Source organism: Artibeus jamaicensis, unplaced genomic scaffold (genome assembly GCF_021234435.1).
Source record: "Artibeus jamaicensis isolate MK-2021 breed Jamaican fruit bat unplaced genomic scaffold, CSHL_Jam_final contig_787, whole genome shotgun sequence".
Classification (NCBI taxonomy): Eukaryota; Metazoa; Chordata; class Mammalia; order Chiroptera; family Phyllostomidae; genus Artibeus; species Artibeus jamaicensis.
In genome coordinates, this window is record NW_026521972.1 from 6,440,314 (window position 1) to 6,455,935 (window position 15,622).

The 15,622-nt window shown below is 44.2% G+C and overlaps 1 protein-coding gene across 2 annotated transcripts; it reads right to left on the reverse strand.

Moving 5' to 3' along the window:
- Positions 1 to 1,367: 1,367 nt before the first annotated feature.
- On the reverse strand, positions 1,368 to 13,942 carry SRI (sorcin). 2 transcript variants are annotated; one of them, XM_053672807.1, is made up of 8 exons: positions 13,858 to 13,942; positions 12,894 to 12,977; positions 10,776 to 10,845; positions 6,879 to 6,922; positions 5,967 to 6,114; positions 5,627 to 5,740; positions 4,409 to 4,467; positions 1,368 to 1,535 (listed from the first exon to the last, which is right to left on the reverse strand). In XM_053672807.1, the coding sequence occupies exons 1-8, from the start codon at positions 13,906 to 13,908 to the stop codon at positions 1,527 to 1,529; spliced, it is 579 nt and encodes a 192-aa protein (XP_053528782.1). In that variant the 5' UTR covers positions 13,909 to 13,942; the 3' UTR covers positions 1,368 to 1,526. The 2 variants fall into 2 exon arrangements, with proteins under 2 accessions (XP_053528782.1, XP_053528781.1); XM_053672806.1 differs by having other exon boundaries at positions 1,368 to 2,797.
- Positions 13,943 to 15,622: the final 1,680 nt, after the last annotated feature.

Sequence of the window (15,622 nt, forward strand, 5' to 3'; positions counted from 1 at the left end):
AAAAAAACTCTGGTGATTACACAGAGCTCCCTTGCTTGTACTAATAATGTTTTAGGCATATATAATAGCTCATTGAGGTGAACACTGAAACGAACCCACTCAGCTGAGTGAAAGCCAAGTCTAGTTAGGAGACAGCAGAAGTTTCAGCTCACACGCCACCTCTTGGGCCGACGGCACCCCTGGGACACCATGCGGAGGTGGAGCCTGAGCGCCACTGGCTCAGCGGGAGAGACAGCTGTGACTGCTGTGGGCGGGCCATGCCCATCGTTCCGGGGGAGCGCTAGGGCCCTGGCAGCCACATCCTATGGCAGTGCATGTCCTGAAGCACAAGGCTAGAGCACACACATCTGCAGAATCAAATTAAATCTCGAGTTGGGGTGATCTGTGGAACTTAATTCTCTGGATAATGTAAGTACTGAGGTTTGACATCACAGCTGTACCATGCTTTAAGAAAAACAGACCAAGAAATGGGTGTAAAGAAGTGGGTGAGGTTGCACTGGAAGTCTGTAGTAAATGAAAACAGAACCTGACATCAGACAGAAATAAGGCAACACGAGATTCACTTGTAATGAAGACTCTGAATAATTAAAGGAAGGACGTACACATCAAATCTGTCGACGGGAGGGAAACTCTCTAACCACTCTAAGCCTGGAGCTGAAGACTAGGCTCCAGGCTTTTGGAAAGAAACAGTGAAAGGAGAAGTGGAGGAGGTGAGACTTGTTACAAGGTACCGGTAGTTAAAACTGAATTGAGTATTTCCAGAGACACGGTTTTCTAATACTTCGGCACTTAACCAAAAGCAAGTTCAGAACCATGGTTGAAGCAGCACACCTCGGGACTTACCAAAGCAGATATGGCCCACAGCCCTGGGTCAGCGAGGGTCTTCTTCTCTACACGATAGTCATCCAGAAAATGACCCTTCCCTTCAGCTGTGACTTCCTCAGAGGAGCCTGTGAGCTCGAAGCACAGAGCAGGCACTGGGACTGAGGGTGTCCCTGCCCCCTGGTCCTCTGGGTCGGTCCTCCTGGGCCCTCTTCTGGAAAGCCAAGCTTTATGGCCTCAGACATCACTGTCTGGAGTGAACCTACACTCAACCCGCATACACAGGGTAGGGCAAAAGCATGCTTACGGTTGTGCATATGGAAAATACAGTAATAAATATATAATACCAGAATAAACTCCTCCACGTACTCACGACCGGAAGCCTATTTTTGCCCCACCCTGTAAAAGCAGTCTGCACTCCACTGTAATGTATAGCCAGGTAAGACTGTGTGACATAAATACTAAGTCAGGGTTACATAAATATGTATAAAATGAATATATACTTCTTAGCGGTATTTGAAAAAAAATAACCAGTGACATGTGGCTAAAGATGCTTAGAAATGTTTTTATTTCCATTGGTTGACCTCAGAATGGCAGCTGTCACGCCGTGCCCTGAAGTCAGACAGGTATTCTGCTGCTGGCAGGGGGGGAGACAGACCAATTTCATTGTTTTATCTGTTAAGCTCTCTTGCAAAAACGGCAAATCACGCCAGCTTTAAATGTAAAAAACAGAAACATTACTGGTGTTTATTATATCAACACATTTTTCATTTTCACATTTACCCCAGGACGTTAAGAGTTATCTCCTCTGACATAATCAAACCACGTATCATCAGAGGTGCAGTCAGCATTAGAATCCAGATTTTACTTAAGAGCTCATGGTTTACAATTTTTCTATAAAGCCTTCCAGTATAAATGTGATACCTGCTTATCAGAGAACCTTCTGAAAGTAGCAGGAAGAAAACAAACTCAGGACCTGCCTCCCAGGGGCAGGCAGTCTCGCCCACGTCTGGGTGTGCTCTTTCCAGACCTCCTGCCGTACTGGTTAACGTGTGAACACACGGCATATCAAAACGGAAAGCATCAGTATTTAAAAAAAATTAACATCTGATTTTAAAGAGAGAACACACATTATACAAAGTCCAGAGAATACTAAAACGCATAAAGAAAACTGAATCACCTAGAATTCTATTAGTCAAAAAAAATCATAGTTAATCAAAATTTTCATATAGTCCCTTAGTCTTTTTCTCTTAACTTTACATAGTTAAGCACGTAAGGTACAAGGTTTTAAGTGTGGTTAACAAAGGTCTATGTGGATGATGACAAGATCTTGGTGACAGTGTTTGTCACTCAGACTATTCAATAGGTTTTCAAAAGGCAGAAAATAGTCACTCATGGTCCTGTCCACTACGGCCATCAAAACATGTGGAAGCCTTAAAGCCTGCGCCACATTTCCAGGAAGGCGAACCCTGGCCTGGATTACCATGGTGCTTTCTGCATCCAACAGGTCTAAAGCATTTTACATGATAAGAATACTCCACACACCAAGCTTCCAATACCATGCACAGTTCTTCTAGGAGAGGAATGATGACGGCTGCGGTCTGATGAGAAGGCTTTAGTATCCTACAGTGGAAAATATGTAACACGCCTTCAACACTTTGCATACTTAAAATTACATAAAACAGGCTTAGCAAGAAAATAAAGCATAGGACAGTGGCTCTAAGAAATTCTAAATGGTTTAACAGAACGGATCTGATCTTAATAAAATTCCAGACTTTATTATCTAAACTGAAAACAAAACCACAGAGGTACATTAAGCAATACACCTTCACAGCAACTGTAAGGACAAGTGGCCAGGCAAGTTCCCGTGTGTTCCTGCAGGTACGCAGCGGGAGCGAGCCAGAACTCCCCGGGAATGTGGGCTCCGCGTCCGCAGCTTCCTCTCAGTTTAAATGCTCATGACACACTGAATGAACTGAAAGACAGGAGCGTCAGCGTTACGCCGCAGATCTCAGCACATCCTGCATTATTTTTAGGCAGCTTACATGTTCGTGCTCTAATTTGAAGTATGGATTTCAAAAAATCCTTGATAAAAGAGGGGTAAATGCCATATGGAAAGGTTCGTTTTGGGTTCCTCACATCAAAGCTTCCAGGGAGCAGCAGATCTGACTCCAATGGATGAAGAATTGTTTAAATTCCAAATAATATTGAAGACTCTAGAAATGGGCGTGATCAAAGGAACCTACTCACACACAGAAATAACAGCTGAGTTCATATTTATGTCATATGGAGGCTGCCACACTACTCAGGATTACTTCATTACTCTAATGAAGCTCCTTTGAACAATCAATTCCTTTACAGTGTACTTACTAATTCAAGCACAGCACGCAAGTGTGTGTGTGCATAGGAACACAGTATCTGACCCTGCTGCAATTCAGACACCCAGTTGAGAAGGGTCAGTATGTGCTGTGAAATATTTCCTTGCTTCACCACTAAACGCATGGCAATAGGCTGCTTTTTCTTATCGATTCTTTTTCACTATTCTAGCACCAGGGAGGACTTGCTAACCTTCGCAGCCTTCCTGCAAGACCAGGCCCATCTGTCCCAGCTTCACGGAAGAGGAAACTAAGGGTCAAGATGTTTAGGTTTCTCTTCAGTGGCCCCGTCTGAGGCCAAAGCCTGTGCACTTTCCACTCCACAGGCTGATTCTACATCTTTGGAAACAGTGATGAAACTGTCACCTGAGAAGCTGCACACTAACGACATCTTGAGGCGGGAAAAGTAAACATATTTACACTAAACCTTTTAAAAGTGTACTCATAACTTCAGCAGCTGCTAAGCTGAATACACGTGCATCTTTGTATTTTGTAATGGAGAAACATTTAGTATATTCAATTACCACTGTGATTCTATTCTAAAATTTTTTTTAAAAAAGCAATGGCTTTAAAGCAAAAATTAGGGAAACAAGTAAACAACCCGCAGCCTTGTTAGGCATATCCAGCAAATGCCATTGAAGACAGCCCTTGGTTATGTTCACACTGTGACATGGCCTTGGCCTGACTCATTCAGCGTGGCTGTTCAGTAAATGCACTGTTTTAAGTTGTGACTTAGGTTTGCATCTGATGTCCCCAGTGAAGGATACAAGTGTGTCAAACCCAGTTTTGAGCTGTTGAAGTCATTGCTCAGTGACCAGGAAGAATGCAAAAACAGATAAAACATGCGCATGATGTTTTCCAAGGCCACTTCTGACTAAAGTCTCACAATAGCCCAGTGCAGAGGGTACTGTTGCTACTTTCTCTTCCCTCAAACAGTCTTGGAGCAATACGGAAACCTGCCCATGTGACCAGCCGATGAGCAGGATGATCTGGGCTTTGACTCGGATCTTTTAATGCAGAGCAAACAGTGGTCTGTGTATGGGTACGATGAGTGACAAATGAAATTAATACATTTTTAATGGTAACCCCTGATCAGTTAAGCCTGCACTCCTCTGGCATCTTGAAGATGCTCTGACAGTTAACTTTAAAAGGGATGCCCATCTGGTGTATATCTTACTCATCTACTCAGTTCTGAATTTACTGAGACTTACATCATCATATGGGAAATTCACAACACCTTGCTGACCAGAATCCCGTCGTCGAAAGTTGTCTGTAAAACACGACAATAAAATGTATTGTTTTTTTACATCTTATATGAACTCACGATAGTTAATTGTTTTGGCTTTGGGTTCACAATGCAGTAATGTTTAAATTGTATAACCAGCCAACATAACCAAAACACCAAGGCAAAGAAGCCAACTCTATGAAAATGAATAGAAATAATACATGATGTGAAGAAACTGGCTACTTGTCTTTTTCAGTGTAGAACTGGAAGAAAATACTGTACCCAAAGTCGGTAAAACCTGTGCAACTTCTGCGGTCATTACTTAATTTTTAAAAAATATTTATTTATTTTTAGAGAGAGGGGATGAGAAGGAGAGAGTGGGAGAGAAACATCAATGTGTGGTTGCCTCTCACATGTCCCCAAATGGGGACCTGGCCTGCAACCCAGGCATGTGCCCTGAGTGGGAATCGAACCTGTGGCCCTTTGCTTCACAGGCCCGTGCTCAATCCACTGAGCTACACCAGCCAGGGCCCATTACTTAATTTTGACAAAAGCACAGCATCTCCAACTTCTTCATATCACATTAGGAAACAGTGGGTGGAGTCCCTGCTATGAAAAATGGGCTGTGATAAAGTGTTCCACTCATCTGAGCCCTGCCCTGTTGGAAAGGATTTTCTTTAATAAAAAATCTGCCCACTAACTTTTGTTAGGATGAGTAAAAACTATAAAACCCGGTATTAAAAAAGAGTAAAAAGAGAGGAATGGAACAGGAAAAGATATGCAAAGGAAAGACTAGAGGGAATAGAAAAGTACAGCAATTACTGACATCTCATCATTTAAGAAATACACCTGTAACAGATGACCACTATTTTAAATTACTTTCTGTCAGGGAGAAATCACAGAATAGTGTTCATACTCTGATCAAAAATCAGTTTGTTATGTTTTGGAACATTTTAGTAAAATGTAGTTAGGATTTTTTAATGGCAGATTATGTACAAATCTCAAATTTCTGTAAAACAAACAAACAAAAAAAACCAACCTATCCTGCTAGATAAGTTCAATAGTGATGTTAATAAAAAAACACTTGAGTTAGGGGGAAAAAGACTAGAACAAGGAAAGTTCAGAAGCACTGAGAAGTAAAATGTCATGAAAATGTGTGTCTCCCTGGCCAGCAGTGACACCCCCCCCCCAAGAACACACCGACCTGTGAGCGCGCGCAGCTTGACGCAGCAGGAGATGTAGTCATCGAAGGTGATCTTCCCGTTGGTGCTGTATCGTTTTGCAATTGAATTCACGGCCTGGGGGCTCAACCGAAATCCTGAAAGGAAGAAAAATCATCCAGCCAAAAGTGTTAAAGGGTCACAGAAAGATCATTAGAAATAATCAAGCACCATTTTTTAAGGCTGGTAGTACTCCTCTGAATTATAAACACACAATACTTCTGAAGCATACAGAAACTGCCTTCAGGTAGCACTTAGGTTTTAGAAATAAAAAAAAACAAAAACAAAAACAAAAAACCCCCCACTGCTCCTCCCCATACGCACCCATTGCAGTCAGCGCCTTCTGCAGCTCTTGAGGGTCTATTGTCCCACTCCTGTCACTGTCGAAACTGCTGAAGTGTTGCCTCCAGCCATTCAGGACAGACCAGAGTTCCTTAAACTCACTGAAACCCATTGTGCCTGACAGGTCTCTCTGCACTGTCATTAAGGATGGCAGCATTCTGGGGGAGCAACATTGCCTAACGATTTAATCAAAGATTGAGGGTAAGGAAATTTAATGTTCTTGTTGCTAAAGAGGTTACACACGTCACACGTTCTTGTTGGTATGATATAATAAAAAGACACACTAATGACAGACTGAACAGGGCACATGGAGAGAAAGCTCTGAGAACATCTTTTCATTGTGGGGGGAAAAAACTAATCTTTGTAATGTGATTACAAGGAAATGACATGAGCCTCCGGTAGAAAGCACCCTTGTCACTGGGGCTGTAACCCACCTTGTGGGTGCCCCAGGCTAGGCTGCTCACTCCCGTCCTGAGGTGCTCTTGGCCCTCACACTCTCTCAGCAAGCCCTCCCGGACCCAGGCCTGTCACTTTAGGGAAGGAGGTGAGATGGAGGGCACTGTGGGGTCAGCACTCACTAGACTGAGTCCAACTGCTGCGCCGTGAAATCCCCCTGCTCGAAGGTCAGGGGTGAGCACATGGATCGACCGCTGTTACAGCAAACGCTTCCCTGACCACTCGAGTTCCACGCTGTTCTCCCTGGACGCTTCCTTCAATTCCTGAACAACCAAATTCTACTTACTGAGCTTCCTTCCTTTCTCCAAATTCTATCTTAAAAGCTAATGGGTTGTCATTGCGTTTACCAGGTATTAATTCTTAGGTGAATTCCTGTAGGGAGGATTTTTTTTTTTGACAAGAAAAAATACTGAAAGCTGCAATCAAGGTAAAGGATACATCCAGCATTGAAACCATAAGCCGACAAGTCTCCAGGTTAAAAGCTGTTAAATCAAGAAAAGTACATACACACACATCAATACAATTTTAAAAATTCACATTACATTAGATACCTTCAAATTAATTAGGAGTATGATTTATGCACTTTCATTTTTATATGCTACTCAACTTACATGGAACTAAATTATATGGAACTTTGAAGGAGATATTTTACATTTTGGATTTTTTCTATGACCCAAATTTGATTTTAACAACTTTGTGAGAATCTTTTACAAAAGGCATTGCATAGTACTGTCACAATATGTTTAGGTGTTATTATGGTTTTGAAGTTGGGGGGAAAGCTGTCTTTGTCTTTTAGAAAAGCACACACTGCAGTTATTTGTGGGCAACATGATGGCTAAGAAATCTGGGATTTGCTTTCCCCCAAAAGGGGGAACTGCAATGATGAAGGAAGAACGGCAACACGATGTGGTGGTTGACGCTGAGCGATGGTCACAAAGAAGTTCCCTGTGCCATTATCCGTGTTCTTGGATAGGCTTAAGGTTTTCTGTCCTACTGTCTTTTAAAAATACTATCATCTACTTTCTTACCTTTGAAACTGTAACAGAGTGAGTTCAATTCACCATAGTGAACACCCACCATGGTGAGTAGGATGGTAGGGGTGCTTTGTTGCTACTCCTAATTAACTATAGATTGCTGGTTTGCTAGTTGTCTAATCATATTTTTCTTGCTTTTCCCTTTAATATCAGGCACTGAACAGTAACCTCCTGCCTCAATTAGCCTGACCTCTTTTCATGCACAATAAGCTCCTATAGGAAACTAGTTAAACACACTTGCTAGAACTGTGTGTTAGGTAGGAGTAACTCTGGAGTAAGATGCAATGTGGTAACTTAGAGGCTCGTTCCTAGTAAGAAAACACCTCATGGAAGCAGCAGCATTTAAGCCAAATGTTGAATGACAGAAAGATGGGGGGCACTGGGTGACAGCCAAATAGAGCAGGGCCCAACATAAGCCAAGAGAAGCGGGAAAGTCAGGGCAGACACAGGAAGTGGCAGGAAGCAGGTGCCTTTCCAGAAGGCTGCATCAGAGGATCTTGAATTCCTGATAAACCGTTTAGCTTTTATTTTATGGGCATCATGGAGCCACTCAAGATTTTCAGAGGAGGAGAGTGAGAAGTTAGAGCTATGTTTCAGGGACATGAGAAATCTGGTTGCGCGAGCGCGTGCGCGTGTGTGTGTATTTAAAAGGGAGGGAATGCAATTGGCAGTAAAGGAAAGTGACCGAACAGAAAGTTCACCATTCCGAACAGTCGTAGGGGCTAGAATGCTGATGTCTACTAAGTGTGGGTGAGGAAACTCTTGCTTTATGTAACTTGTATTTCCCCCAGAAAAACCTTTTATTAATGCTAACCCTATTTTAAATAATTTCAAAATAATCTTTACTATAATTTTACCATTACTCTCTTCTTCCAATTCATTTCACTAGAATGCCCCAAACACCTTCCCTTCCAGTAGAAACTCACAAGGTCACAGACCGACCAGGAACGCCCTCTCCCCAGTTGTTTCTCTCAAGGGCACCAGGGGTGCAACTACACTTGAGGGGAGAAGAGAAGCTGAGTTAATGTCTCATAGACTAGAGAACTGTCCTCATCAGCTCCCCCTCCGATGTGGCTGCTTCCTTGTACACAGGTTAGGAGGTGTCTGTCGGTACTGCACTGGGGCACAGCCCCACGCCCTGTCTGTGCTATTTTAGTTTGGAAGCTGGGTGTGAAAGACCCACAACAGTCCGTTCTGTACTGTAGCCCAACACCCAGTCCGACGCCTCTCAAGCAGGCGGTTCTGCGGTTCAGCACGGCCTCCACCACCAGATGACGTGAACAAATGAACTCAGCCACATGGCCCCGATGACCAGGAAATGTGTTCTCCATGCTCAATGGTCTACGGCCATCGTGACGTGTGGCTTTGTCAACAGAAATTTTTTAAAGGACTACTCTCCAAGGATATACAGGCCACTTTGTTAGTCAGATTTTAAAACCTTCTACATGTCTACTGAGAGAGTGCAGAATGATACACATTGTGACACAGCTCACTCTCCTGACCCCTGTCATTAGACCTCTGTGCACTAGATCCAACTGCTTGAGTTAACAGTTAACAGCTTAAATGTACTGCCTACAACAAAAAAATCCCCTAATCCAGAAAGTGCCACTTTCGTTTAGGACCATATCAAATGACAGAATGCAAGAGGTTCCTCTTTTGTACTAATTCCCCCCAAAGAGAATTATTAATAGGGTGAAGTTACATAACACAAAGGATAAAAACAGAAATGCAAAGACTCTTAAAAAAGAGCCATCTTGTGAACGTGCCATGTTAAACAGTCAAAAAATGACACTATAAATCCTCAGGGGTGAATTTTTCAGCATTTTAATTCACAGTCTACCAGGAGGACCTTCGATTTGATGTTCTGCCTCAATTAACAACTGGCAAAGAAGTGGGCAGCTAAAGGCGTCAGTCAAGACACTACTGTCTACCCTGGTATCTGTCATGGTCAAGATCTGGTTTGAGAAGAGGCAGCAGGTCTGCGCATGTGGGGCAATGAGACGCCCCAGCCAGGAGGCAGCATGTTGCAGCAGAGCGCAAAGGCAGGAAGTGGTGTAAGCACTGCACTGCAGGGCAGCAGCTCCAGGCTGAGGAGCTGGGGGGGAGGGGAACGGAGGACTAGCGGAGAGAGTCTGCAAATCAGGAGGGAAGGTCCTACTCGGCCCGAACGCTTTCTCTGAGGTGGAAGGGGGAAAGAAAGAGGGAAGACCCAGGAATGTCATGGCCAGCATTCAAGGTGCCAGTGGGACACTCAGAGATCAGCTGGCACAACGGGCTCCTTGAGGGCTGGGGTGGACGAGCCCTCAGAACCAGGACCAGCCGTCATGAGTGTAGGCAGGCCACTTGGGGACCAAGTGCCCAAGACCAGCCTCCCACAGCCCTTGGGGCCACCAGGCTCAGGACAAAGTAAGCTCTTAGCAAAGAGCAGTAAATGTCAGCTGTTGGGGGCAGGCCTGACACACTCGGTGACCTAAAGTAACCACGCAGGATGGCCTGAGTGACCATAAATACCTAACTGGGCAGGTCAAGGTGAGTAGTCATGCCCCAGGCATGTATCTGCCTTAGCAAAGGTCAGTCATTACCTTACATGAGCCCTGTCCACTGTTAAGCACCTAGGGTGACTCGGGAACCACGGCAGGAGCCCACAGAAGCCCTCGCTGTTCGCTGGTTCCCAAAGGACCCGCTCTGTGCGCTGCCAGTGTTAGTTATTAACGATCCTGTGCCCACCAATGTACGGTTATGTGCTTTTCTACTCTGTCTTTTATCCAATCCCCTACTTTGCTTTCTCAGGCCTCTTCAATCTACCACTGATGGATTTCATGTACCTTCCTTACGTTTTGTTCCCTTGATTCAAAACACCTAAGAGGAAATGAAAAACTGCTATTCTCTGGAGCTTTTTCTCAGCCCCTTGAGATTTTGCTTCTGGCAAGTCCTCAAAATTTTGTCTTGAATAAACTCTTATAAAACTTTTCTACAGGCTGGACATTCTCCTGTCATTAAAGACACCTGATCTGGCATACTTCACTTCAGCACCTTAACTCATCCTCCATGAAGGCACCAGCCATGTAAGCTGTTCCTACTTCGAATGGTTCCAGATACCCAATGGAATCCAAATAAGAAACCCATTCAACTGGCAGGTACTGTGGAATGACTTCTTAAGAACTGATTTCAAATTCGAATTTTGAAGTGAACCAACTGTAGCTTTTGAAATTCTACATGCTGAAGGCTGTGATGGGGGGGGGGCAGCTAGGATGTGAAATGCAAGTGTGCTTCTAGAGCAACCTTGAGGCCATGAACTTACGTTTGTACCCTCCAGCAATGCCGGACTGCGTCAGGCACCTCTGCAACTCGTCCGCGTCTATTTGTCCATCCTTTTGAAAACAAACATAGAAAGAGGAATCACAAAATCACAATTGTAATTTAATCCTTCTAGCTCTCTGTTTACTTTCAGTATTCAATGGGGCAATAATAACCAAGAAAATGAGTATTATTATGCATGAAACTTTAAAGGAATGCATTTCAACAATAGGCATTCTTTTCTTCATCCTACTTCCAAAAATAATTCCATGATAAAAGAAAGACAAATTGTTACATCCCCTTCCACAAATGCATAATTAGGGCCACAAAATGCATTTCTTAATATCAAAGTGGGCATTCAATTTCAGACTCTATTTTAAATAATTATTACACAAGAATTAACAAAGTCAGAAAGCTGCTTACACCTGTACTTTAGTATTATCAATATCTTTTCATCATCTCCTTTAAATTCCTGAAGCAGATTTGGCATAAACATTGCTAAGTATAAGGTTCTTCTCTTAATAAAACACTAAGGTGCATTCAGTTTCTTCCATGGATACTTGATATGTTTTAATGAATGAATAAAACTAGTTTCTGTCTTGAACTACTCTTCTCTGACTCTGAGCAAGGAAATGCCACAGTTAGGCATTTTAAAATAAAATAGTTCATGCAGTTGCTTCAAATTGTATCCCTCTTTCTAGCTTTTCGGGAGGAGAAAGCAGGGCACACAGCTGACATCAGTAAATAAGAAGCTTGGTTCAGAGGGAAACCTTGGTGATCACCATTGCTTACGATATGGTAACCAGTTTCTTCAGGTCAAAATTTACGCACATATGGATGATACAGATTCCCATTTATTGCCTGGCTGAGGTCAGAACTAAATATATGTTATTTTTAGGGACTTAAAAATAAAATACCAAATTTCTCAAGTCCATAAGTGTTGTAAGTTCTGAATGAAGAGCAGGGTCAATAATTGGAAAGATGATGGATAGGCTGATCCAGGCCAGGGCTGCTGAAAGCTAAGCAGGTGGGGTCACTTACAGGCTGGAGGCACAGGCCATCTAAGAATGTGAGTCTTGAGCTTTGCTGTGTCTTGTGGTTTCAAAGATACGGATCATTAACAGATTAAGCAGATACTTAAAGGGAAGCCCTCTCAGTTTTAGACTCAATTTTCCACTCAGTTTTCTCAAACTGTACTTCTTTGAGTGCTATTCTAAAAGGTGGTCTCAGGTTTTGACCCCATACAGTCTATGGCATTTCCACGTGTAGGTTGTGTTATTTCTAACTTTTGATGCAAACAGAGCTAAACTGAATTCATATGGGCAGACATCCCCTCTGGGCACACCGGGGTTACACCAACAGCATAGTGAGCAGATACAGCAACCTCCTGGGCTAAGGAAGTGTCCTTCCCCGATGCACACCCCCAAAAGTCAGAATTTAAAGAAGTGAAGGATCTTGGGGTGCAGACCCTAATCATCTCTGTGGGTCAACAGGCCACAACCCCTACTGAGGACACAGAAGAGCTGACTGAGTAACAGCATCTCTATCAAAAGAGAAGCTTCGCAAGATTAACTTCCTGATAGTAAGAAGAGAGCAGTAACTTACTTATTTTGAAGCTGGTGGCTTTTTACCATAAAAATCTATTTCCTAAGGGGGCGAGAGATTAACAAATTCGACCCAAAGAAAGTGTCCCTTCGGATTTGGCAACAGAATTACTAGCACAGGCGTTTAAGTTGCACAAACGGTTCCCACCACATCTCCCACCACATTGGCAATTCCTGCTCTGGAAACCACCCTTGACCCTGACAATCCAGTTCTAAAGACATCTTTCTACCTCACAGATCTTCCAAGGGTATTAACAATCCCCTACTGTGTTCCGTCCACCCCTAAATCAATCACAAGTTCAGTTCTGAACTGAACTAACATAACACCAGTAAAACTCTGTCCTCATCTGTTCTGGATATTAAAAAAAAGTAAGTGACAATAAATTTCCTTTCTCTGTCTCTTTCTTTTGGAGAAGGGATTCATTTCCAGAGGAAAGGTCGTTTTCCTGGCCACCATAACAAAGACTAATACAAATGTAGAATGTGATGACTCTTTAATATTCAAAGGAAAAGCTAACCTGTCCAGCCACTGCAGCAAAGTAACCATACAGCGGGTCCTGAGTTTGTCCAGGGAATGTAGGTCCTCCGGGAGCCCCTCCATACTGCAAGACAGAAAACACAAATTCGGTTCCATTCTGCTGAACCAAGTTTTGTTCTTTCACCACTGCGAGTCTTTGTGCAAAGCGAAGGCATTTACCGACCCACCACCAGGCACACTCTAACTGCGGTCACTCTGCCCCTTTCTCACGCCCCTTAATTTAAAAACGAGAGACTTGGACCAAAATGAACTGTCTTGACGGTGACATCTGCGTTAACTGAAGCACCTACGTAAACCCTGTTAACTTTCAGGTTACTGAGATAAATGGAAGCCAGGCAAGCAGTTAAACCAAGCTTAAATCCTCCTACAGCGTTTCACGGGAGTTTCAAAGGGTTTGGGGGCAGGTGTTGCCAGGGAGGAGAAAGGTGTGTCTGGGTCGGCCTACAGGCCGCGAGAGAACACCCAGTCCGGGAAACAGTTCCCAAGACAACGCGCATCCCGGAGGCTGGGCTAGGGGACCTCCCTCCCGGAAGACTTTTACTCTGGCGGCCTTTCCCTGACCTCTTTTTCCCACTTTCTTTTAAAGGGTGAAGTAGCTCTCTGGACCATTTTTGATTGAAGTTGTTGTTGCTCTTAGAAAAAAAACACAGAAGGAGGAAGAGGGAGCCAACACCCAATTTGCACAATTTCAAGCCAGGTATCCGAGACTCACTGGGTGGGCTTCTGGGGTCGCAAGGCACCCGTGGGGAGCCAGAGGGGACAGAGAGAAGGAGGGAGCCAGAGAAAGAGGCCGAAAGATCCGGGGCGAGGCAGCCGGCAGGGAGAAGGCAGAAGCGGGAGGCGCGCGCGGAGCCGCCCCAGCAAAGGCACCAAAGGTGTTGTCTGGGCGTCCCCGGTGTCTGCGGGTCGCGTCTGGGCCGCGAGCCCCCGCGGGCAGCACTTACCCCACCTGGGTAGTACCCGCCGCCGGCGCCGGGGTGCCCGGGGAACGCCATGGTGCAGACTGCGCTGGCGCCGCCCTGCGCGCCCCACCTCTCCGCCCTCGCACGGGGGCGCCCGGGTCGCACCAAGCGGCCGGCGGGGGACGAGCCCTGGAGCCGCCGCCCGCGCGGGTTTCCGCGGCCCCCTCGGCCCCCCGCCGGCCTCCAGCCCCGTCTTTATGTTTCACGGGCCCAGGTCGTGCATCCTGCAAGGTCCGGTAAGTGACTTAAGACCTGCGAATTAGTTCACACCTAGGATTTTCCTCCCTTCGGAACGAATGGTACACTCCAACATTTATACACGGCCCAGGGAATTTTTTTTTTTCTTCCTATTTGACTGTTTTTCGGACTTTTTTTTTACTTTAAACAACTTTATTGGGCGAAGCTGACCGGCTGTGAACGGAGTGCAGTATTGCCGAAGGGACCGAATACCTTAGGGCCGCTCTTAGGTGCCTGTGAGGCAAGGAGGCGTCGGTGAAAGATCAAAATATGAAAACGCCCTCGGAAAACAGGAATAAAGTTCAGGAACTGTGTGCAAGAGAGTGTTTGGGGTGCGGTTGCACATTTTTCTGAACAACAACGGCCTGGTTCCTCGCTAGGGGACACTGTCATCTCGGGGCTAAGCTGGGCATAGCAGGATGCAGCCTTGGGGGGACAGAGGGCACGTGCGGGGCAGGACAGCCTGGCCCAGATGGTGCTCAGAAAAGGAATTTGAATTAGCATCTGGATGAATCAGGCAAAATAAACCCTAGCTCCAAAATGACTCAGCTACTGTTTATAACAGAAGTTTAGAGCAAGTGAAGAGTGTGCTGGTACATATGCAGGAAGGTTAAAGATTGGAATTTCGTTCAGGTGATTCCGAAAAGGGTTTTCCTTACTTCACATGCTTCTTTTTTATCCAGTTGAACAGTCCGAAGCCATTCAGACGTGAGAGTCTCTGGTTTTGATTCGCGTAATTTCAACCTCGCAGCATGGTGGGGTTTTTTTAATTTTAACGTTTTTAAAATGCATTAATAAGCAAGGTTCACAATATTTGCTGTGAGGTTGCACAGAAAAAAATGAAAGTCACAGGGTCATTGCTTTCCTCTTATGTATAGCTCCCCTCCAGTCCTCTTTTTGGACACCCCAACTGCAAAAGTGAAAGGCCTGTGTTAGGAGAAAAGAGTTCTAATAGTCCCTGTTGTTTCATATCAAATAAACTATATATTACTTGTTTTGTGCTTGATTCAGAAAGGAGATTATGGTTTCCAAATACTATAGCAATCATAGAGGTGGATGAGACATTTTATGAGTTCTGTGGCCTCCGTGGGTTTTTTCCACTTTTTTTGTTTGTTTGTAGTAAGAACACTTAACATGATATCTACTCTCAACAAAAATTTAAGTGTACAGTATTGTTAATTGTACGCACAGTGTTGTACAAAAAGTTTCTTTTGAAACTTTTTATCTTTTTTTTAGTTCTGTTTCCATAGAGACTGCCAGAAATTGCCATTGTCCAGGATATTTCAAGTAGTCACAGTGGACACTGGGAAAAATAATTGTGCTGGTGATAAACCTCATTGGCTACAATACTGCCACCACGGAGCTAGAACCTTTTTATCTTATGCCTATTGAACAGCTCCTCATTGTTCCATACTCACTGAACAATTTCCTTCTCATTTCAGCCCCTTTCTACTTTGTTTCTGTAAGTTTGACTATTTTAGATACCTTATATAATTGTAATCATGCAGTA

Coding starts and splice junctions, on each gene's coding strand:
- SRI (XM_053672806.1), bottom strand. CDS start 13,908: ATGGCGTTCCCCGGGCACCCCGGCGCCGGCGGCGGGTACTACCCAGGT. Junction 12,978..13,857: donor GCGGGTACTACCCAGGTGGG/GTAAGTGCTGCC, acceptor TCTGTCTTGCAG/TATGGAGGGGCTCCCGGAGG. Junction 5,741..5,966: donor GAAGGCGCTGACTGCAATGG/GTGCGTATGGGG, acceptor TCTTCCTTTCAG/GATTTCGGTTGAGCCCCCAG.